This window comes from Coregonus clupeaformis, unplaced genomic scaffold (assembly GCF_020615455.1).
Source record: "Coregonus clupeaformis isolate EN_2021a unplaced genomic scaffold, ASM2061545v1 scaf0008, whole genome shotgun sequence".
Classification (NCBI taxonomy): domain Eukaryota; kingdom Metazoa; phylum Chordata; class Actinopteri; order Salmoniformes; family Salmonidae; genus Coregonus; species Coregonus clupeaformis.
The window spans coordinates 981,775-1,007,132 of record NW_025533463.1 but is presented as its reverse complement, the minus strand read 5'-3'; the positions used below and the strand labels follow the sequence as shown (position 1 = coordinate 1,007,132).

The 25,358-nt window shown below is 45.6% G+C and overlaps 1 protein-coding gene across 6 annotated transcripts in view; it reads right to left on the bottom strand.

Moving 5' to 3' along the window:
- LOC121534176 (tumor protein 63-like) overlaps positions 1-25,358 on the bottom strand; it is a 111,699-nt gene that overhangs the window by 21,111 nt on the left and 65,230 nt on the right. For all 6 annotated transcript variants that reach the window (XM_041840711.2, XM_041840713.2, XM_041840712.2 and 3 more), the window contains 3 exons: positions 3,354-3,540; positions 2,602-2,717; positions 671-780 (listed from right to left, as the gene is read on the bottom strand). In XM_041840711.2, the coding sequence (XP_041696645.2) occupies positions 671-780; positions 2,602-2,717; positions 3,354-3,540 (413 nt within the window). The remainder of the gene's footprint in view (positions 1-670; positions 781-2,601; positions 2,718-3,353; positions 3,541-25,358) is intronic.

Below are 25,358 nucleotides of genomic sequence, written 5' to 3'. Positions count from 1 at the left end.
TGCACCCCCACCCCCCTTTTGCCCTCAGAACAGCGTCAATTTGTCGGAACATGGACTCCACAAGGTGTCAAAAGCGTTCTATATGGATGCTGGCCCATGTTGACCCCAATGCTTCCCACAGTTGTGTCAAGTTGGCTGGATGTCATTTGGGTGGTGGACCATTCTTGATACACACAGGAAACTGTTTGAGCATGAAAAACCCAGCAGCGTTGCAGTTCTTGACATAAACCAGCTGTTGTCCAAACCTGGCACCTACTACCATACCCAGTTCAAAGGCACTTAAATCTTGTGTCTTGCCCATACACCCTCTGAATCGCACAAATACACAATCCATGTCTCAACTGTCTCAAGGCTTAAAAATCCTTCTTTAACCCGTCTCCTCCCCTTCATCTACACCGATTTGAAGTAGATTTAACAAGCGACATCACCTGGATTCACCTGGTCAGTCTATGTCATGGAAAGAGCACGTGTTCAAACTCTCTCTGTGTACTGCGTGGCTCTGACCATTAGCCTGGTCCCAGATCAGATCTGTTCTGCACAGTCAACTGTTTGGCACGATAATGACCATGGAAGTTGGCAGGACAAGACAAATAAGATCTGGGACACTGATGATACTCGATTGTCTTGATGTCCCCTTGAGGGACAATATAGTTGTATTGAAATGTCTTACTCTCTGGTTTCCAGGGTGACGATGATGAGGATGGGGCGTCGGTTCATGCCTCCCACACAGCTGGAGTTACACATGAAGTTATACAGGATGGTGGTGAACTCTGTGCCCACCTGGAAGAGGAAGGGAAGAGAACCACAACAGCATTTAGTGAATGAAAACCTCAAACTCAGGAGACAGGGAGGGGACAGGGGGAGTCAGGGAGGGGACATTAACACACAGGGAGGGGACAGGGGAGACAGGGAGGGGACATTAACACACAGGGAGGGGACAGGGAGGAGACAGGGGAGACAGGAAGGGGACAGGGGAGTCAGGGAGGGGACAGGGAGGGAACAGGGGGAGACAGGGAGGGGACATTAACACACAGGGAGGGGACAGGGGAGACAGGGAGGGGACATTAACAGACAGGGAGGGGACAGGGAGGAGACAGGGGAGACAGGGAGGGGACAGGGGAGACAGGGAGGGGACAGGGGAGACAGGGAGGAGACAGGGGAGACAGGAAGGGGACAGGGGAGTCAGGGAGGGGACAGGGAGGGGACAGGGGGAGACAGGGAGGGGACATTAACACACAGGGAGGGGACAGGGGAGACAGGGAGGGGACATTAACAGACAGGGAGGGGACAGGGAGGAGACAGGGGAGACAGGGAGGGGACAGGGGAGACAGGGGAGGGGACAGGGGAGACAGGGAGGGGACAGGGGAGACAGGGAGGGGACAGGGGAGACATGGAGGGGACAAGGGAGACATGGAGGGGACATTAACACACAGGGAGGGGACAGGGGAGACAGGGGAGACAGGAAGGGGACAGGGGAGACAGGAAGGGGACAGGGAGAGACAGGGGAGACAGGGAGGGGACAGGGGAGACAGGGAGAGACAGGGGAGACAGGAAGGGGACAGGTAGGTGGACAGGAAGGGGACAGGTAGGTGGACAGGAAGGGGACAGGAAGGGGACAGGTAGGGGACAGGGGAGACAGGAAGGGGACAGGTAGGTGGACAGGAAGGGGACAGGGGAGACAGGAAGGGGACAGGGGAGACAGGAAGGGGACAGGAAGGGGACAGGTAGGGGACAGGGGAGACAGGAAGGGGACAGGTAGGTGGACAGGAAGGGGACAGGGGAGACAGGAAGGGGACAGGGGAGACAGGAAGGGGACAGGTAGGTGGACAGGGCGCTGACACAGCGTGTTTTAAAGGGGACAGAGCTGTGGCCAAAGAATTAGGAATTAGAATACTAAAATGGACATGAAACTTCTTATGACGGTATAAAAGGTCAGCCATTTTGGTAAGGGCAGTGGTTATGACGGTATAAAAGGTCAGCCATTTTGGTAAGGGCAGTGGTCAGCCAGTGATGTCATAAGCTATTGTGTAAAACAATGAATTTGAAGTTTATCTGCACTGTGTGTTTGTTAGCTAGCTAGCCAGCCAGTTTTAGAGGAATTATTCCATTAATTTGTCAAATTAACTGCCAATGTGACAACATTCCATTCAAACAATGCAGTCAATCCACAGCCTGAAAATCAGTTGATGACAGGACTTGGACAAGTTGTAAATGCAACAAGTACTGATATTGTCTCATATAATAGCACTCACAGCTTTCCAAGAAAACTCAAATGTAGACATCTATGGTCTGTTTACATATATTTTAGAGGCTGTATAAAACTCATATAAACTGTATTTATAATTATATGACTATTTGACAATAATTCTATTACACAATTTCTGATATATCACTCTTATTTTTATTGTCCTGCATACATCAGGATTATGTCTCTACTGCCATTCATTCAAATTAGACGGGTTTGGATTTCTCCCTGACCAACATGGCTGCCATTTTTCACTCCATTACTTGAACTTTGAGGGTTTTATGACATAGCCCCTCTAGTCCTTTAATAGGATCTCTATGGCTGTGGCCCGGTGGCAACGAGGGGTATGCCTTTACCTGAGGGGGCTCGTAGGGGACCAGCACACTCTGACGGCCCGTGATGGAGTCCTCCAGATACTGGGACTGGCTGTTACCCTCCACTCGGATCAGGTGACTGGGAGGGGCTATCTGACCTGCAAAACACAACATACCCTATGCTTATCAAACCACCAAAAAACATGTTACATGTTCATATTCATATCAAAGTAGATAAATAAGTTATCAATGGTTCATCAGTGGTAGTTTAGGCATAGTTAATAACGTCATGGAACAGGAAACATATGAAAGGTAAAGGTTAGTTAATAACGTCATGGTACAGGAAACATCTGAAAGGTAAAGGTTAGTTAATAACGTCATGGTACCGGAAGCATCTGAGAGGGCTAGCAAACCTAGATGTAGTCCTGTGATCCAAACCTAGATGTAGTCCTGTAATCCAAACCTAGATATAGTAATGTGATCCAAACCTAGATGTAGTCCTGTGATCCAAACCTAGATATAGTCCTGTGATCCAAACCGTTGGTAACTAAATGCTCCCTGCAAGGAGCATTTCCTGAGAGATATGATTAACTAATGGAGTTGACCTTAAACAGCAGAATATGTTGCATGTTTATATTTATTTAAGATAAATACGTTTTCAATAGTGCTTTAGGAGTGTCTTAGAGGGGTATATACACTAACTAACTAACCATCATTGAATTCTACAAGGAGAGAACAGTGTGTGACTTTTATTGTTAATTTAGGAGAGAGACATAACTAACTAACTAACTAACCGTCGTTGAACTCGCGGCTGAGCTCGTGGTTGGGGCAGCGTTTGACCACCTCGGTGACGTGCTCTGCCTTCTTGTAAACGGGCATTGCTCTGATGACAGCGCCCTGCGGGGGGTTGGTCAGCACCTTGATCTGGATGGGACACGTCTTGGCTATCTGACAGTACAGCTTCTTCAGCTCTGTAGAGTACTGGAGAGAGAGAGAGAGAGAGAGAGAGAGAGAGAGAGAGAGAGAGAGAGAGAGAGAGAGAGAGAGAGAGAGAGAGGGGACAGGTCAGTACTGCAGAGGGAGAGATGGAGGGGTTAGGTTTAGCTATGTGGAGTACAGAGAGACAGGGAGACAGGCTAAAATACAGAGGTCAGTACTGCAGAGAGACAGGCTAAAATACAGAGGACAGTACTGCAGAGAGACAGGGGGAGACAGGTTAAAATACAGAGGTCAGTACTGCAGAGAGACAGGGGGAGACAGGTTAAAATACAGAGGTCAGTACTGCAGAGAGACAGGGAGAGACAGGTTAAAATACAGAGGTCAGTACTGCAGAGAGACAGGGGGAGACAGGTTAAAATACAGAGGTCAGTACTGCAGAGAGACAGGGAGAGACAGGTTAAAATACAGAGGTCAGTACTGCAGAGAGACAGGGGGAGACAGGCTAAAATACAGAGGTCAGTACTGCAGAGAGACAGGGAGAGACAGGTTAAAATACAGAGGTCAGTACTGCAGAGAGACAGGGGGAGACAGGCTAAAATACAGAGGTCAGTACTGCAGAGAGACAGGGGGAGACAGGCTAAAATACAGAGGTCAGTACTGCAGAGAGACAGGGGGAGACAGGTTAAAATACAGAGGTCAGTACTGCAGAGAGACAGGGGGAGACAGGCTAAAATACAGAGGTCAGTACTGCAGAGAGACAGGGGGAGACAGGCTAAAATACAGTCCCCCACTGTCTCTCTGCAAACATTGACCTCTGTGTTTTAACCTGAGGTCAGTACTGCAGAGAGACAGGGGGAGACAGGTTAAAATAGAGGTCAGTACTGCAGAGAGACGGGGGGAGAGAAGTTAAAATATAATACAATATACTAGAATTAAGAACAGTGACCTTATAAGCAAGTATAATCAACACATTATAGCCTTCAAAACAAATGCAATACTAAATGTTAACAGGCTTAGCAGTGCCTGTTAAAACATCTGTTGCCTAGTTACCCTTCTGTTTTCCCCTGGAGCGCAGAAGGTTAAAGACAGGGCTGTGATTATGGTGTACACACGCGCGCACACACACACACACACACACTCTTCATCATAGGAATTTGTGTTGAGGCCAGGGTGTTTGTAGACAGATGGGACACACCTAGCTAATGTCTCTATAGTGGGCCCTGGGGCAGTTGCCAGGCAGTTCCGAGGAGTGGTGCCATAATTTAACTGGGCCCTCCCTTAACTCTGGACCTGGCTTTCATCTTTCATCTTCAAGACAAGGGGGACACGACACAGTGTTTCCATTTGATGGTGAATGCAGCCACTTCCAGAGGTTACTTATCTAGTACTTAACTCAAATGAACGCCGATGGTGTTTGGTCATACTGTATGATGAGTCTTAAATGACGAGGTCAGAGACTAAGAAGGGGGTTGCGACATCCTCAATCTCACTTCCTGGCTGACAAAGCATCTGACTAAAGTTGAGGTATTGACCACAGGAAAGGAAGTGTTCTCACAGGAAGACCGGAGACACTAACTGCACTGTAGCTTTAGCTACTTATAATAATAATATGCCATTTAGCAGACGCTTTTATCCAAAGCGACTTACAGTCATGTGTGCATACATTTTTACGTATGGGTGGTCGCGGGGATTGAACCCACTACCCTGGCGTTACAAGCGCCATGCTCTACCAATTGAGCTACAGAGGACCACTACTTCAAGTGACACTCAGAAGTTGAATCTAGGGTTGGGCGGTGTCCAGATGTTCATGCCGTAATACCGTTTCTGTGCATAACTGGAGCCCTGGGTTGGACATAATTTATTTATAATTTATTTGATTTCATATAGTTATACTTATACCCTGAACATAAATATAAATGCAACACGTAAAGTGTTGGTCCCATGTTTCATGAGCTAAAATAAAAGATCCCAGACATTTTCCATACGCACAAAAAGCTTATTTCTCTCAAATGTTGTGCACAAATTAGTTTACATCCCTGTTAGTGAGCATTTCTCCCTTACCAAGATAATCCATCCACCTGACAGGTGTGACATATCAAGAAGCTGATTAAACAGCATGATCATTACACAGGTGCACCTTGTGCTGAGGACAATAAAAGGCCACTCTAAAATGTGCAGTTTTGTCACACAACACAATGCCACAGATGTCTCAAGTTTTGAGGGAGCATGCAATTGGCATGCTGACTGCAGGAATGTCCACAAGAGCTGTTGCCAGATAATTTAATGTTCATTTCTCTACCATAAGCTGCATCCAACATCGTTTTGGAGAATTTGGCAGTATGTCCAACTGGCCTCACAACCGCAGACCACGTGTATGGCGTTGTGTGGGTGAGCGGTTTGCTGATGTCAATGTTGTGAACAGAGTGCCCCATGGTGGCGGTGGGGTTATGTTATGGGCAGGCATAAGCTACGGACAACGAACACAATTGCATTTTATCAATGGCAATTTGAATGCACAGAGATACCATGATGAGATCCTGAGGCCCATTGTCGTGCCATTCATCCGCCGCCATCACCTCATGTTTCAGCTTGATAATGCACGGCCCCATGTCGCAAAGATCTGTACACAATTCCTGGAAGCTGAAAATGTCCCAGTTCTTCCATGGCCTGCATACTCAACAGACATGTCACCCATTGAGCATGTTTGGGATGCTCTGGATTGACGTGTACGACAGCGTGTTCCAGTTCCCGCCAATATCCAGCAACTTTCACACAGCCATTGTAGAGGATTGGGACAACATTCCACAGGCCACAATCAACAGCCTGATCAACTATGTGATGTGTTGCGGGCCTCTACTATTGTTTAAGGTATCTGTGACCAACAGATGCATATCTGTGTTCCCAGTCATGTGAAATCTATAGATTAGGGCCTAATGCATTTATTTCAATTGACTGATTTCCTTAATATGAACTGTAACTCAGTAAAATATTTGAAATTGTTACATGTTGCGTTTATATTTTGGATCAGCTGTGGCGTAGAGCCCAGAAATGAACCCGATCGAACATCTCTGGAGAGACCTGGAAACAGCTGTGCAGCGACTCTCCCCATCCAACCTGACAGAGCTTGAGAGGATCTGCAGAGAAGAATGTGAGAAACTCCACAAATACAGGTGTGCCAAGCTTGTAGCGTCATACCCAAGAAGACTCGAGGCTGTAATCGCTGCCAAAGGTGCTTCAACAAAGATCTCTCCAGAGATGTTCGATCAGGTTCAAGTCCGGGCTCTGGCTGGGCCACTCAAGGACATTCAGAGAAGCAACTCAAGCCCCCAACCCCCCAAAAAAACAGTATTGAAAAGAATACCGTCGGTATATTGGCCAAACCTAGTTGAGTCATTCAGAAGAAGCTGCTCATACAGTGAGGGAAAAAAGTATTTGATCCCCTGCTGATTTTGTACGTTTGCCCACTGACAAAGACATGATCAGTCTATAATTTTAATGGTAGGTTTATTTGAACAGTGAGAGACAGAATAACAACAAAAAAATCCAGAAAAACACATGTCAAAAATGTTATAAATTGATTTGCATTTTAATGAGGGAAATAAGTATTTGACCCCCTCTGCAAAACATAACTTAGTACTTGGTGGCAAAACCCTTGTTGGAGTTGGCCACCAGGTTTGCACACATCTCAGGAGGGATTTTGTCCCACTCCTCTTTGCAGATCTTCTCCAAGTCATTAAGGTTTCGAGGCTGACGTTTGGCAACTCGAACCTTCAGCTCCCTCCACAGATTTTCTATGGGATGAAGGTCTGGAGACTGGCTAGGCCAATCCAGGACCTTAATGTGCTGCTTCTTGAGCCACTCCTTTGTTGCCTTGGCCGGGTGTTTTGGGTCATTGTCATGCTGGAATACCCAACCACGACCCATTTTCAATGCCCTGGCTGAGGGAAGGAGGTTCTCACCCAAGATTTGATGGTACATGGCCCCGTCCATCGTCGCTTTGATGCGGTGAAGTTGTCCCCTTAGCAGAAAAACACCCCCAAAGCATAATGTTTCCACCTCCATGTTTGACGGTGGGGATGGTGTTCTTGGGGTCATAGGCAGCATTCCTCCTCCTCCAAACACAGCGAGTTAAGTTGATGCCAAAGAGCTCGATTTTGGTCTCATCTGACCACAACACTTTCACCCAGTTCTCCTCTGAATCATTCAGATGTTCATTGGCAAACTTCAGACGGGCCTGTATATGTGCTTTCTTGAGCAGGGGGACCTTGCGGGCGCTGCAGGATTTCAGTCCTTCACGGCGTAGTGTGTTACCAATTGTTTTCTTGGTGACTATGGTCCCAGCTGCCTTGAGATCATTGACAAGATCCTCCCGTGTAGTTCTGGGCTGATTCCTCACTGTTCTCATGATCATTGCAACTCCACGAGGTGAGGTCTTGCATGGAGCCCCAGGCCGAGGGAGATTGACAGTTATTTTGTGTTTCTTCCATTTGCGAATAATCACACCAACTGTTGTCACCTTCTCACCAAGCTGCTTGGCGATGGTCTTGTAGCCCATTCCAGCCTTGTGTAGGTCTACAATCTTGTCCCTGACATCCTTGGAGAGCTCTTTAGTCTTGACCATGGTGTAGAGTTTGGAATCTGATTGATTGATTGCTTCTGTGGACAGGTGTCTTTTATACAGGTAACAAACTGAGATTAGGAGCACTCCCTTTAAGAGTGTGCTCCTAATCTCAGCTCGTTACCTGTATAAAAGACACCTGGGAGCCAGAAATCGTTCTGATTGAGAGGGGTCAAATACTTATTTCCCTCATTAAAATGCAAATCAATTTATAACATTTTTGACATGCGTTTTTCTGGATATTTTTGTTGTTATTCTGTCTCTCACTGTTCAGATAAAGCTACCATTTCTTTGTCAGTGGGCAAATGTACAAAATCAGCAGGGGATCAAATACTTTTTCCCCTCACTGTACCAACTCGCTCACCTTCAGGCTTTCAAACAAAACCATACAGTCATAAATAATAGAAGTGCTTTCTGCCTCACTGGCACTGTAAGAAAGAGAAAGCAGAAAGCACGCCATCAGAAAGAAAATAGAAAATAGCTTCTTCCAGCCATAACCATACGGAGTAAAGAAACATTTAAATAGCTTCTTCCAGCCATAACCATACGGAGTAAAGAAACATTTAAATAGCTTCTTCCAGCCATAACCATACGGAGTAAAGAAACATTTAAATAGCTTCTTCCAGCCATAACCATACGGAGTAAAGAAACATTTAAATAGCTTCTTCCAGCCATAACCATACGGAGTAAAGAAACATTTAAGATCTGTGCTGTTGCTATTAATACTACTACTACCACTACTATTAATACTACTACTACTACTACTACTACTAATACTACTACCACTACTATTACTACTACTACTACTACCACTACTATTAATACTACTACTACTACTACTACTACTACACTACTGTTGCTATTAATACTACTGCTACTACTACTACTACCACTACTACTACTACTAATATTACTACTGCTACTACTACTACTACTACTACTACTACTACTACTACTACTACTGCTACTACTACTACTACTGCTACTACCACTACTATTAATACTAATACTACTACTACTACTACTACTACTACTACTACTGCTACCACCACTACTACTACTACCACCAGCACTACTGCTACTACCACCACCACTACTGCTACTAATACTACTACCACCACTACTACTACTACCACTACCACCACTGCTACTACTACTACTGCTACTAATACTACTACCACCACTACTACTACTACCACCACCACTACTGCTACTACCACCACCACTACTGCTACTAATACTACTACCACCACTACCACTACTACCACCACCACTACTGCTACTACTACTGCTACTACTAATACTACTACTACTACTACTACTACTACTACTATACTACTACTACCACCACCACTACTACTACTGCTACCACCACTACTACTTCTACTATTACTACTAATACTACTACTACTACTACTACTACCACTACTACTACTACTAATATTACTACTGCTACTACTACTACTACTACTACTGCTCTGCTGCTACCACTGCTGTGCTACTGCTACTGTGCTGCTCTGCTCCACTGCTACTGCTAACATTGCTCTGCTGCTACTGCTACTGCTGCTGCTCTGCCTGCTGCTCTCCACTCTACTCTGCTCTACTGCTGTGCTGCTGCTGCCTCTACTGCTGCTGCTGCTGCTGCTCTTGCTGTGCTTGCTGCTACCTGCTGCTGCTCTCTCTCTCTCTGCTCTCTGCTGCTGCTGCTCTCTCTGCCACTGCTCTGCTTCTCCTTCTGCTGCTCTGCTCTGCTGCTGCTGCTGCTGCTACTGCTGCTGCTGCTGCTGCTGCTGCTGCTCCTGCTGCTGCCACTGCTGCTGCTGCTACTGCTGCTCTTCTTCCTCTCTCTGCTCTCCTGCTCTACTCTTGCCTATGTGCTGCTTCTGCTGCTGCTTTGCTCTGCTCTCTGCTGTGCTGCTACTGCACTCTGCTGCTGCTCTCTGCGCTGCTACTGCTGCTGCTGCTGCTGCTGCTCTGCTGCTGCTCTACTGCTGCTCTCTCTCTCTGCTCTGCCCTCTGCTGCTGCTCTCGCCTGCTGCTGCTGCTGCTGCTACTTGCTACTGCTCTGCTCTGCTGCTGCTAACTCTGCTGCTGCCTGCTCTGCTCTCTACTCTCTGTCTGCTCTCTCTCTCTGTCTGCTCCTGCTGCTGCTACCACTCTACTGCTGCTCTACTACTACCACTACTACCACCCTACTACCGTACTACCTGCTACTACCACTGCACTACTGCTACCACTGCTACCCACTACTACCACTACTGCTACTGCTGCTACTACTACTACTACTATACTACTACTCTACTACTGCTACTACCACCACCACTGCTACTACTACTACTACTACTGCCACCACTACTCTGCTACTGCTACTACTACTACTGCTACTACTACTGCTACTACTACTGCTACTACTACTACTGCTACTACTACTACTGCTACTGCTACTGCTGCTACTGCTGCCACTCTACTACTGCTACTACTGCTACTACTGCTACTGCTGCTACTACTGCTGCTACTACTGCCACTGCTACTGCTGCTGCTACTACTGCTGCGCCACTGCTACTGCTGCTACTACTGCTGCTACTGCTACTACTGCTGCTACTACTACTACCACTACTACTCACAGCGCTACTACTACTACTACTGCTACTGCTGCTGCTACTGCTGCTACTACTACTACTACTGCTGCTACTACTACTACTACCACTACTACTACTACTACTACTACTACTGCACTACTACTACTACTACTGCTACTACTACTACTACTACTACTACTTCTGTGTATGCACTATGCACTCACTAAATATGTCCCAAATGGCACCCTTTATAGTGCACTATATAGGGAATAATGCTCCATTTGGGACACACCCAGTGTGTAATCCCTCCAGTGAAGGAGACATACTGATGGAAAACCACAGAGAAGGAAAAGTGTCCTGCTAGGTTCGCTTCTGAAGGGGAACAATTATATTGTGTGAAGATTGTGAAAACATCCTGGGGCAGTGTTTGAGTTCTAGAACTATTCTCCAGTAAATTCCATCTCTGTTAAAGCTGTGTTCCGGTGAAAGGAGCCCATCCCAGCAAGGATGACTTTCAATGTTATTACACAATCTAGCAAGGATACGTCTCCTCTCCTCTCCTCTCTTCTCCAGGACGATCCCTGTAGCCAGCACTCCCTTTCCTTTCATCAGGAGGAGCTCATCCAACCCACAAACTACCACTACCAATGTCTCACAGGCACACATCACCACCATGCATGCACGGACGCATGAAATCTGCCAGCATTTAAAATCACTGTCTATTCAAAATCACAGCTCTATTCTCAATAGACTGCATTTGGCCTACTACGTTAACTATATGCACCTGGGCCTTTCTGTTAACGAGGGGATGTGTGAATGACAGCCATTCCCCTGTAACCTCATTATGAAGCAGTCTACTACAACAGCATGAATAGACTTCTGTAAGGTTAGATGTGTCAGAGAGTACACTACTCTACACTACTTCTGTAAGGTTAGATGTGTCAGAGAGTACACTACTCTACACTACTTCTGTAAGGTTAGATGTGTCAGAGAGTACACTACTTCTGTAAGGTTAGATGTGTCAGAGAGTACACTACTTCTGTAAGGTTAGATGTGTCAGAGAGTACACTACTCTACACTACTTCTGTAAGGTTAGATGTGTCAGAGAGTACACTACTCTACACTACTTCTGTAAGGTTAGATGTGTCAGAGAGTACACTACTCTACACTACTTCTGTAAGGTTAGATGTGTCAGAGAGTACACTACTTCTGTAAGGTTAGATGTGTCAGAGAGTACACTACTTCTGTAAGGTTAGATGTGTCAGAGAGTACACTACTTCTGTAAGGTTAGATGTGTCAGAGAGTACACTACTCTACACTACTTCTGTAAGGTTAGATGTGTCAGAGAGTACACTACTCTACACTACTTCTGTAAGGTTAGATGTGTCAGAGAGTACACTACTCTACACTACTTCTGTAAGGTTAGATGTGTCAGAGAGTACACTACTTCTGTAAGGGTAGATGTGTCAGAGAGTACACTACTATACACTACTTCTGTAAGGTTAGATGTGTCAGAGAGTACACTACTTCTGTAAGGTTAGATGTGTCAGAGAGTACACTACTATACACTACTTCTGTAAGGTTAGATGTGTCAGAGAGTACACTACTCTACACTACTTCTGTAAGGTTAGATGTGTCAGAGAGTACACTACTTCTGTAAGGTTAGATGTGTCAGAGAGTACACTACTTCTGTAAGGTTAGATGTGTCAGAGAATAGTGGTGACTGTTCCCCCCATGTGAGTTTATGATAGTGGTGATTGTTCCCCCCCATGTGAGTTTATGATAGTGGTGATTGTTCCCCCCCATGTGAGTTTATGATAGTGGTGATTGTCCCCCCCCCATGTGAGTTTATGATAGTGGTGATTGTTCCCCCCATGTGAGTTTATGATAGTGGTGATTGTTCCCCCCATGTGAGTTTATGATAGTGGTGATTGTTCCCCCCCATGTGAATTTAGCATTTTGGCTGCACCTTGACTCTAGGTTGGTTTTAGCACTGTCTTTTCCTATAAACAAGAGAAGGGACAATCATTGTTTCTTGCCACATTATGACTAATGTCATTATGTAGATGTATTTTGATGAGAATGTCAGTTATGTTGATGAGGAGAGATTCCGTTGCCTGGGGGACATGTATGTAGACATGATGATTGGAATTCTAGAAGACCCTGATGAACACCCAGAGCTGCCCCACCCAATCCCCCTGTACATGATGAACACCCAGAGCTGCCCTGCCCAATCCCCCTGTACATGATGAACACCCCGAGCTGCCCCGCCCAATCCCCCTGTACATGATGAACACCCCGAGCTGCCCTGCCCAATCCCCCTGTACATGATGAACACCCAGAGCTGCCCTGCCCAATCCCCCTGTACATGATGAACACCCAGAGCTGCCCTGCCCAATCCCCCTGTACATGATGAACACCCAGAGCTGCCCCGCCCAATCCCCCTGTACATGATGAACACCCAGAGCTGCCCTGCCCAATCCCCCTGTACATGATGAACACCCAGAGCTGCCCCGCCCAATCCCCCTGTACATGATGAACACCCAGAGCTGCCCTGCCCAATCCCCCTGTACATGATGAACACCCAGAGCTGCCCCGCCCCAACCCCCCTGTACATGATGAACACCCAGAGCTGCCCTGCCCAATCCCCCTGTACATGATGAACACCCAGAGCTGCCCTGCCCAATCCCCCTGTACATGATGAACACCCAGAGCTGCCCCGCCCAATCCCCCTGTACACCCTGTCTGTCATAGATATGAGAGAGAAAAATATTAATATTAATGCCGTAAAAGGGGAGATTCAGTGCTTGAGAATAATTAACAAATTGAACATTTGTTTTGCTAAGGGCAACCAGATAAGAAACTAACCATTCTCAGTATCTGCCACGTTCAAGGCAGAAGACAATAGTTGTTTAAGACTGCTGACGTTGCATACTGTAGACACACACACAGCCAGACAGACAGATTAAGATAAACCATCCCAGCCCTCAAGCCACAAACTTTCAGCAACTACATTAGCTCAGGAGCTGCTACTGAAAGGTTAACACACACACACACACACACACACACACACACACAGCACGCAGCAGTTGACTGATGTACTCAAGTGGCTCTCCTCTCCTCTCCTCTCCTCTCCCAGAAAGGGCGCGGTCCTCTCTCATGTGTTACTATGTAATTATGAGCCATTCACTGGTCACAATGTAAATTACACACACAGAGAAAACACTACTTAATCACAACGACTGCGTCCAAAATGGCACCCCATTCCCTATGTAGCGCACTACTTTAGACCAGAGAATGGCACCCCATTCCCTATGTAGCGCACTACTTTTGACCAGGGCCCATCGGATGCAGACAATCATTTAACCATAACAATGTAACTATCCCTTACAATGGGTAGCAGAGTCATACCTCTATAGTAGGGTAGCAGGTAGCAGTCATACCTCTATAGTAGGGTAGCGGGTAGCAGTCATACCTCTATAGTAGGGTAGCAGAGTCATACCTCTATAGTAGGGTAGCAGGTAGCAGTCATACCTCTATAGTAGGGTAGCGGGTAGCAGAGTCATACCTCTATAGTAGGGTAGCAGGTAGCAGAGTCATACCTCTATAGTAGGGTAGCAGAGTCATACCTCTATAGTAGGGTAGCAGGTAGCAGAGTCATACCTCTATAGTAGGGTAGCAGAGTCATACCTCTATAGTAGGGTAGCAGGTAGCAGAGTCATACCTCTATAGTAGGGTAGCGGGTAGCAGAGTCATACCTCTATAGTAGGGTAGCAGGTAGCATAGTCATACCTCTATAGTAGGGTAGCAGGTAGCAGAGTCATACCTCTATAGTAGGGTAGCAGAGTCATACCTCTATAGTAGGGTAGCAGGTAGCAGAGTCATACCTCTATAGTAGGGTAGCGGGTAGCAGAGTCATACCTCTATAGTAGGGTAGCAGGTAGCATAGTCATACCTCTATAGTAGGGTAGCAGGTAGCATAGTCATACCTCTATAGTAGGGTAGCAGGTAGCAGAGTCATACCTCTATAGTAGGGTAGCAGAGTCATACCTCTATAGTAGGGTAGCAGGTAGTAGAGTCATACCTCTATAGTAGGGTAGCGGGTAGCAGAGTCATACCTCTATAGTAGGGTAGCAGGTAGCAGAGTCATACCTCTATAGTAGGGTAGCAGGTAGCAGAGTCATACCTCTATAGTAGGGTAGCAGAGTCATACCTCTATAGTAGGGTAGCAGGTAGCAGAGTCATACCTCTATAGTAGGGTAGCGGGTAGCAGAGTCATACCTCTATAGTAGGGTAGCAGGTAGCATAGTCATACCTCTATAGTAGGGTAGCAGGTAGCAGAGTCATACCTCTATAGTAGGGTAGCAGAGTCATACCTCTATAGTAGGGTAGCGGGTAGCAGAGTCATACCTCTATAGTAGGGTAGCAGGTAGCAGAGTCATACCTCTATAGTAGGGTAGCAGAGTCATACCTCTATAGTAGGGTAGCAGGTAGCAGAGTCATACCTCTATAGTAGGGTAGCGGGTAGCAGAGTCATACCTCTATAGTAGGGTAGCAGGTAGCATAGTCATACCTCTATAGTAGGGTAGCAGGTAGCAGAGTCATACCTCTATAGTAGGGTAGCAGGTAGCAGAGTCATACCTCTATAGTAGGGTAGCAGGTAGCAGAGTCATACCTCTATAGTAGGGTAGCAGGTAGCAGAGTCATACCTCTATAGTAGGGTAGCAGGTAGCAGAGTCATACCTCTATAGTAGGGTAGCAGGTAGCAGAGTCATACCTCTATAGTAGGGTAGCAGGTAGCAGAGTCATACCTCTATAGTAGGGTAGCAGGTAGCAGAGTCATACCTCTATAGTAGGGTAGCAGGTAGCAGAGTCATACCTCTATAGTAGGGTAGCAGGTAGCAGAGTCATACCTCTATAGTAGGGTAGCGGGTAGCAGAGTCATACCTCTATAGTAGGGTAGCGGGTAGCAGAGTCATACCTCTATAGTAGGGTAGCAGGTAGTAGAGTCATACCTCTATAGTAGGGTAGCAGGTAGCAGTCATACCTCTATAGTAGGGTAGTGGGTAGCAGAGTCATACCTCTATAGTAGGGTAGCAGGTAGCAGAGTCATACCTCTATAGTAGGGTAGCAGAGTCATACCTCTATAGTAGGGTAGCAGATAGTAGAGTCATACCTCTATAGTAGGGTAGCGGGTAGCAGAGTCATACCTCTATAGTAGGGTAGCGGGTAGCAGAGTCATACCTCTATAGTAGGGTAGCAGGTAGTAGAGTCATACCTCTATAGTAGGGTAGCGGGTAGCAGAGTCATACCTCTATAGTAGGGTAGCGGGTAGTAGAGTCATACCTCTATAGTAGGGTAGCAGATAGTAGAGTCATACCTCTATAGTAGGGTAGCAGGTAGCAGAGTCATACCTCTATAGTAGGGTAGCAGGTAGCAGAGTCATACCTCTATAGTAGGGTAGCAGGTAGCAGAGTCATACCTCTATAGTAGGGTAGCAGGTAGCAGTCATACCTCTATAGTAGGGTAGCAGGTAGCAGAGTCATACCTCTATAGTAGGGTAGCAGGTAGCAGAGTCATACCTCTATAGTAGGGTAGCAGGTAGCAGAGTCATACCTCTATAGTAGATTAGCAGGTAGCAGAGTCATACCTCTATAGTAGGGTAGCAGGTAGCAGAGTCATACCTCTATAGTAGGGTAGCAGGTAGCAGAGTCATACCTCTATAGTAGGGTAGCAGGTAGCATAGTCATACCTCTATAGTAGGGTAGCAGGTAGCAGAGTCATACCTCTATAGTAGGGTAGCAGGTAGCAGAGTCATACCTCTATAGTAGGGTAGCAGGTAGCAGAGTCATACCTCTATAGTAGGGTAGCAGGTAGCAGAGGCATACCTCTATAGTAGGGTAGCAGGTAGCAGAGTCATACCTCTATAGTAGGGTAGCAGGTAGCAGAGTCATACCTCTATAGTAGGGTAGCAGGTAGCAGTCATACCTCTATAGTAGGGTAGCGGGTAGCAGAGTCATACCTCTATAGTAGGGTAGCAGGTAGCAGAGTCATACCTCTATAGTAGGGTAGCAGGTAGCAGAGTCATACCTCTATAGTAGGGTAGCAGAGTCATACCTCTATAGTAGGGTAGCAGGTAGCAGAGTCATACCTCTATAGTAGGGTAGCGGGTAGCAGAGTCATACCTCTATAGTAGGGTAGCAGGTAGCAGAGTCATACCTCTATAGTAGGGTAGCAGGTAGCAGAGTCATACCTCTATAGTAGGGTGTGCAGGTAGCAGAGTCATACCTCTATAGTAGGGCAGGTAGCAGAGTCATACCTCTATAGTAGGGTAGCAGGTAGCAGAGTCATACCTCTATAGTAGGGTAGCAGGTAGCAGAGTCATACCTCTATAGTAGGGTAGCGGGTAGCAGAGTCATACCTCTATAGTAGGGTAGCAGGTAGCAGAGTCATACCTCTATAGTAGGGTAGCAGGTAGCAGAGTCATACCTCTATAGTAGGGTAGCGGGTAGCAGAGTCATACCTCTATAGTAGGGTAGCAGGTAGCAGAGTCATACCTCTATAGTAGGGTAGCAGGTAGCAGAGTCATACCTCTATAGTAGGGTAGCAGGTAGCAGAGTCATACCTCTATAGTAGGGTAGCAGGTAGCAGAGTCATACCTCTATGGTAGGGTAGCAGGTAGCAGAGTCATACCTCTATAGTAGGGTAGCAGGTAGCAGAGTCATACCTCTATAGTAGGGTAGCAGGTAGCAGAGTCATACCTCTATAGTAGGGTAGCAGGTAGCAGAGTCATACCTCTATAGTAGGGTAGCAGGTAGCAGAGTCATACCTCTATAATAGGGTAGCAGGTAGCAGAGTCATACCTCTATAGTAGGATAGCAGGTAGCAGAGTCATACCTCTATAGTAGGGTAGCAGGTAGCAGAGTCATACCTCTATAGTAGGGTAGCAGGTAGCAGAGTCATACCTCTATAGTAGGGTAGCGGGTAGCAGAGTCATACCTCTATAGTAGGGTAGCAGGTAGCAGAGTCATACCTCTATAGTAGGGTAGCAGGTAGCAGAGTCATACCTCTATAGTAGGGTAGCAGGTAGCAGTCATACCTCTATAGTAGGGTAGCAGAGTCATACCTCTATAGTAGGGTAGCAGGTAGCAGTCATACCTCTATAGTAGGGTAGCAGGTAGCAGTCATACCTCTATAGTAGGGTAGCAGAGTCATACCTCTATAGTAGGGTAGCGGGTAGCAGTCATACCTCTATAGTAGGGTAGCAGGTAGCAGTCATACCTCTATAGTGTCGTTTTTCAGATATGCTGGCTTGACAAGAAGTCCAGAGGGCAGAAAATGGGAGTGTTCCTTTTAATGAAAACAAGACTCTGGTTTGTTTGTTTGCTAGGTACTGTAGCTAGGTGACTTTAGTAAATGATTCGTTTCATTTTCCATTCTTTACAAACGCCACCCAAATCCTTGTCCTTCCTAAAAACTGTTCCTGCAAGATACACCAACTTTGTGCACCAGATAGATACAATGACTAAGCTCATTTTCACTCCATAGGACAACCGCAAGGTTGATCATGAGACATCCACTGTCTGTCTGTCTGTCTGTCTGTCTGTCTAGTTTATTAGGTACACCCGTCTAGTACTGGGTTGGACCCCTCTTTGACCTCCAGAACAGCGTGAATTCATCGGGGCATTCTACAAGGTGTTGGAAACATTCACAGGGATGTTGGTCCATGCTGACGCGATGGCATCCCACAGTTGCTGCAGATTGGACGGCGGTACATTCATGCTGTGAACAGCCTGTTCGCAGCATGAATGTACCGTCTACTGCAATAGCCCATCCGTGACAATGATCGACGACTTGTGCGTTCCGAGATGCCGTTCTGCACAACACTGCTGTATTGTGTCGTTTGTGGACCGCCTTTTAGCTTGCACGATTCTTGTCATTCTCCTTCGACCTCTCTCATCAACGAGCCGTTTTCGCCCACAGGACTGCCGCTGACTGGATGTTTTTTGTTTGTCACACCATTCTCGGGAAAACCCTAGACACTGTCCTGCGTGAAAAGCCCAGGTGGGGGGCCGTTTCTGAGATACTGGATCCGGCGCGCCTGGCACCGACGATCATACTACGCTCAAAGAAGTTTAGGTCACTCCTTTTGCCCATTCTAGCGTTCAGTCGAGCAGTAACTGAATGCCTTCGATGCCTGTCTCCCTGATTTATATAGCAAGCCACGGCCATGTGACTCACTGTCTGTAGGAGCGATCCATTTGTGAACGGGGTCGTGTACCTAATAAACTGGCCGGTGAGTGTACTCCGTCTCTCACACCAGAGATACTCCTTCAACACACGAACAGACTGTTCTCCTCTCAGCAAAGCGGCCCAGGTAGAGGTTGAGACAGGCCCACAGCCGTAGCGTTCCTTCCCCCAGCCCCGGTGGCTGCGGGCGCATACCAAATCAAGTCCTGACAGAGCTGGGCCTTAAACAAGCAGGGCTTGGCGCCTCCAGTCTTGTCCCCTTCATACCTGACATGTAGCATCATGTCTTCAGCAGCTTCTCACTAACGTGCTCAATTCTTCCAAACTAAAAGGAGGGTTTGTATTTTCTTCTCTCTGGAGAGGAGAGGAAAAACACCTGGTTCTTGTTGAAGAAGAAAAAAATGACCAGGAAAGTAGGGATAGAAAAGTGAGATCAGTTCTAAAAAATATCCTCCTCATTACCGATTTATTTTGGTGTATTGCAACCAGATTTATTTTGGTGTGTTGCAACCAGATTTATTTTGGTGTGTTGCAACCAGATTTATTTTGGTGTGTTGCAACCAGATTTATTTTGGTGTGTTGCGACCAGATTTATTTTGGTGTGTTGCGACCAGATTTATTTTGGTGTGTTGCAACCAGAGAATTGAGAAAGCAGTGCTGAAAGGTAGCTGTTACTAAGAGCATCAGTGTAGCGAAGCCTCTACGGGCCCCGTGTAGCTCAGTTGGTAGAGCATGGCGCTTGCAACGCCAGGGCTGTGGGTTCGATTCCCACAGGGGGCCAGTATGAAAAACAAGAAGAAGAAATGAATGCACTAACTGTAAGTCGCTCTGGATAAGAGCGTCTGCTAAATGACTAAAATGTAACAAATGTAAATGTCTACAACGATTGTAGAAACATATGATGCTGGAGTCCCAGGTGTGTGTGACACCTGATGTGGTACTGAAAATGGCATGCGACATCTTGTTTATCTAGCCTGACATGGGCTGGTGGCGGGGATAAGCATCTGTCACTCTTGGGATTAGCCAATGTGTTGCTAGAGCACATATCTGAAACTGAAACTGTAGAAAACAGACAAGTAAATAGGAAGGTACTCCTTGAACAATATAATAACAAGAAATACATATTTTACAGTTTCAAGAATGCTTTTTTTTTTTCTGTACCTCTCTAGGTGGAAAGGTCGTGTGATTAATTGACAGTGTTTGAAGCTGAGAATCCTGACTGAGTATGAAGGGGACAGGATTTGGGGTAATTACGGTGGTTTTCCCCGGTTCTTATACGGACGCCCTGAGCGATGCCAAACTGTTTCCTCTTTCACTACGTTAGAAGTCTCCTGCTTTTTCTTTTGCTTGCTCTCTTGCCTTTCCTGTATCATCACACAAAGTAATTTTCAAGCATCTTTGTTGTTAAGTCTGAGAAACGAGTCGAATACAGAGCTGCATATATGTCTGATGTTATTCATTGTTCAATCTTTACAACATTGACATGTTGTGTGTGTGTGTGTGTGAGGTATATAAACATTTCTGGGGCTTTGGTGTGTTGTGAGCTGTACAAACCAAGTCATGTTCATGTAGTGACAGAGTAATGAGCTCCTATTGAATTAGTTTGATCTACCTCTTTCTCCTAATCTCTCTCACTAATGCAACTACTGCTGCATAGCAGTGTTCCATTATAGCCTGGGTAATCTCCTAATGTTCAGGGAAGAAAACACACTCGATAATAAGAAGAACCGGTTTGGAAATGGGCCTTTTCCAGACTGCAGCATTATTGAGAAATCATTTCCCGTCAACCCTGGCCTCTTTCTCTCTATTTTTTTTTTTACTTCTCTCTCTCTGATCTTCATTCCCAGCGGAATGTTTTAAGGCTTGCGTCTCTGTTTGTTTTGGGGCAAGTCTTGACAGGCTCGTTGACACAAACAAGTCTGTAATGAGTGGGACGGGCCTATCCCCGCAGATATTCCCGGGGCAGGTTGTGTCTTGCCTCACACTGTTCCCTGGAACACTTCTCTTTGAGCGATTCTCTGAGAGGGCCCTCCTCCTTCCTATGGTGCAACGCGAGACATGGCGACCGTGAAGGCTTTAGCTCCCTCAGAACAGAAAAGACAGAGCACACCATCCCCCCAGAGAGGCACACAGTATTTACACAAATGGTCCTCAATCCATTACAGTAATCCTACCCCAGCTCTATACAGACTAGGGATGGGCTTTTGAAATAATTTCACTATTCAAATTACAGAAATCATAATAAGAATAGTCATAATTACAGAAATCCAAAGAGGATATGAATAACAAATTATAATGATGTTGTTATGTCGAGATCATGACTTATTTATCTCATGATCACTTCATAACAAAAGTTTTGTCGAGATAACGAGATAATCAAAAGTATCATCATCCATTAATTTGTTCAGATGCACAATAAGCACCTCATCAAGGAGCCATGTGGCTGCGTTGATCGTGATGTGGGGCATTTAAGCCCTGAACGATGCCTGACAGACAATTGTCTCCCAGGCTGTGTGCCGCTCCCAAGACCACAGCCAATCGCATGCAAGGACCAACGCAGCTAACTTGGCTAGTCTTTTTGGCTACCTCAACACATCTCTGGGGGCACACTGCCTGTCCTCCAGGACATCTACAGCACCTGGTGTCACAGGAAGGCCAAGAAGATCATCAAAGACCTCAGCCACCCGAGCCACGGCCTGTTCACCCCACTACCATTTAGAAGGTGGAGACAGGACAGTGCATTAAAGCTGGGACCGAGAGACTGATAAACAGCTTCTATCTCCAGGTCATCAGACTGTTAAACAGTCAACACTAGCCGGCCTCCGCCCAGTACCCTGCCCTGAACCTTAGTCACTGTTACTAGCCGGCCACCACCCGGTACTCTACCCTGCACCTTAGAGACTGCTGCCCTATGTACATGGAGTCATTGAATAATGGTCACTTTAATAATGTTTACATACTGTTTTACCAACTTCATACGTATATACTGTATTCTAGTCACAGCTCATCCTATATAACTACTGCTGTACACACCTTTTCTATTCATATACTGTCTATAAACACCATCATATATATATATATATATATATTCCGTACTCTGACATTGCTTGTTCTGATATTTCTTAATTTTGTTCTTTATATTTTGGGGATTTGTGTGTATTGTTTTGTATTGTTATGCATTACTGCACTGTTGGAGCTAGGAACAATCTAATCAGATTCAATAGCAATGTCAGGACGCTGCCTTGTAGGCTGTTTCATATGTAAGGCTCCTTGCAGACAGCCTACAAGGCAGCATCCTGACTCTGAGGCTGCTATCGAATCTGATCAGCCTGCCAGGAATAGAGCTCACCCACTCTGTAAATTTCAATATTTTCCATAAAACGCTAAGTGTCCCTTACAATTATACACATCAGTTATGCAAGCTAACAACCAGCATAGATAACAAGCAAGCAAACTAGATAGCTAGCTCACAAGACTAGTCAAGTTCGCTGCATTGATGCTTGCATGCGTTTGCCTGTGGTCTTGAGGGCGGCACACAGCCTGAGGGAGCGCTGCCGGTCAGGCATCGTTCAGGGCTTAAATACCCCACGAGGGCTCAGCTTCCCCAAGAGCTCTTAGCTCAAGGTAAGGGACATTTAGCTTGCAAACACTAACTTATAAACGGATAATGAGCTCCGAACACAAATGAAAGCATGATGTTAGCATGAAATGTACCATCCCTTAGTTTAGCAATCAATAAAAACGTATGCACTGATCCACCGTGGGCTCTGCTGCCTCAGCCACACTGTCAATCTATCATTCATCAATACATCCACTCCTATTTATAGAGTTCATCTCGTGATCTCAACAAAACAACTTTTCTTCTGTAGTGATCATGAGATAAATAAATTCTGATCTCGACAGAGGGAATTATTATTTTATTAATTTGTCCTCTCTGGAATTCCGTACGAAATACATATGTTTAAACTTGGAAACTGGCTTGCTGCGCGACTTGGGAGAGAGGTGCGGAGATGGGCAGGAGTCCGTGTGTTTGACACAGGAGGGAGAGAGAGTAGCCATACAAACTTGCGCTAGTTGGACAAACTTGTAGATGCCATAGGTTATATCCATCATCCCATCTGGCAGTGCCTTTATTGCATCAAATCTATGTAAAGAGTTTAGCTGAGCCAGATGTTAGCTACCAAGGCTAATTAAGGCTATGTTGCTGCGCTCCCCGCCCGTGTCTACAACACCTCCATTCAGATGAAACACCAGCCTACCTGTCAGTTGGTCGTTGTAGCCTACTCCTTTTCATTTAGCTAACTTAATTCCGTAATGTTAATTCCATTTTGCATTGATTAGAGATCTCCAACGTTGCTTGTTACACATGGGGCCACTGATTGCAGTGTCACTTCGATTGGCCGACCATAACAACAAACGCTGTTTTATGTCTTTATGGGCGCACGTCATAAAAACTACAGTTACAAAAGTTTTTTTAATTGAATTAATAATTTCAAATGTCATGGTATATCCTTGTGTGTAGCAATGGTCCTCAAGATCTCATCGCGGAATCTCTGTGGATTCAACTTGCCATCGATAAAATGTTCTTTCTCCATAGCTTATGCCTGGCCATACCATAACCTCACCGCCACCATGGGGCACTCTGTTCACACCTGTGTAATGATCAGGCTGTTTAATCAGCTTCTTGATATGCCACACCTGTCAGGTGGATGGATTATCTTGGCAAAGGAGAAATGCTCACTAACAGGGGATGTAAACAAATTTGTGCACACAATTTGAGAGAAATAAGCTTTTTGTGCATCTGGAAAATATCTGGGATCTTTTATTTCAGCTCATTAAACATGGGACCAACAATTTACATGTTGCGTTTATATTGTTGTTCAGAATATATATAAAAAAAATACATATATAAAAAAATTATGGTTATGACTGTTATTATATTTATCTTCATCCACAATCGGCGGTTGCACGGTTATACAGTAATTGTGCCAGCCCTACATTAAACCACACCATAAAGGACAGAGTATGCTTTGTCTCATTGCAGAATCATTCTAATAAGAGACTGAGAGACAGTGCTGCCGGGAGCTCGTTATGTGTGTATCTGTTAGTGCTGAACGATTAACCGATATTTCGGTTTATATTATTTTTTTAAAGAACTAACTGACCGACATCGGTTCAATTATTTGTATTCCATTTAGTTATTTTAGCTCAACATGCTGTTTCTCTAGAGAGATTTCTCTCTGGGACATGTTGTCCAACTCATTACAGTTAAAGGAAAATTCCACCCAAAAAACGAATGGAAACGCAGCATCATATTTACGTCATTTAACGGACACTCTTATCCAGAGCGATTAACAGAAGCAATTAGGGTTAAGTGCCTTGCTTAAGGGCACATCGACAGATTTTTCAGCTAGTCGGCTCGGGGATTAGAACCAGCAACCTTTCAGTTACTGGCACAACGCTCTTAACCACTAAGCTACCTGCCGCCCTCATGATGCAAAATGCATAAAACCGGCTGTATTTCTGTATTTTGAAAGTTATATATCTTGAAAACTTGATTGCTGACATGTAAAACATTATGGGGCTATATCAACAATAGACTAACGAAAAACAAATATCAAAAGTTCGGTTTTTTTTGGATGGAGTTTTCTTTGAGTGCAGAACATTTCGTAAATTAACTACAATGACCAGAATCCATTGCGCCTACAGCTGCCTGTTCTCATTGGCTCTGCAAGCCTGTGTGGAGCAGGCAGACAGACACGGAGAGAAGAGTGATAGAGAGACAGAGAGGGATAGGAAGCAGTTCCTTAGGTATCTCTACCCCAGACAATACATCTAATTGACTGATAGTTGTTATTCATCAGTCTTAAAAGGATACCTCGTCTACTTTGAAGAACAGACAACTCTGCAGCACAGGCTACTAGCCTACCCTCGAAGAAGAAAAGGTGCTGTCTAGGACTTTAAAGGGTTCTTCGGCTGTCCCCATAGGAAAACCCTTTGAAGAACCCCTTTTTGGTTCCAGGTAGAACCCTTTTAGAACCCTTTTGGTTCCAGGTAGAAGCCTTTTGGGTTCCATGATCCCACAGAGACAAGACCACACTGTGCGCTAATTCTCCATAGTAAGATCCACAGAGACGGAACACACTGTGCGCTAATTCTCCATAGTAAGATCCACAGAGACGGAACACACTGTGCACTAATTCTCCATAGTAAGATCCACAGAGACGGAACACACTGTGCACTAATTCTCCATAGTAAGATCCATAGAGACGGAACACACTGTGCACTAATTCTCCATAGTAAGATCCACAGAGACGGAACACACTGTGCACTAATTCTCCATAGTAAGATCCACAGAGACCGGAACACACTGTGCACTAATTCTCCATAGTAAGATCCACAGAGACGGAACA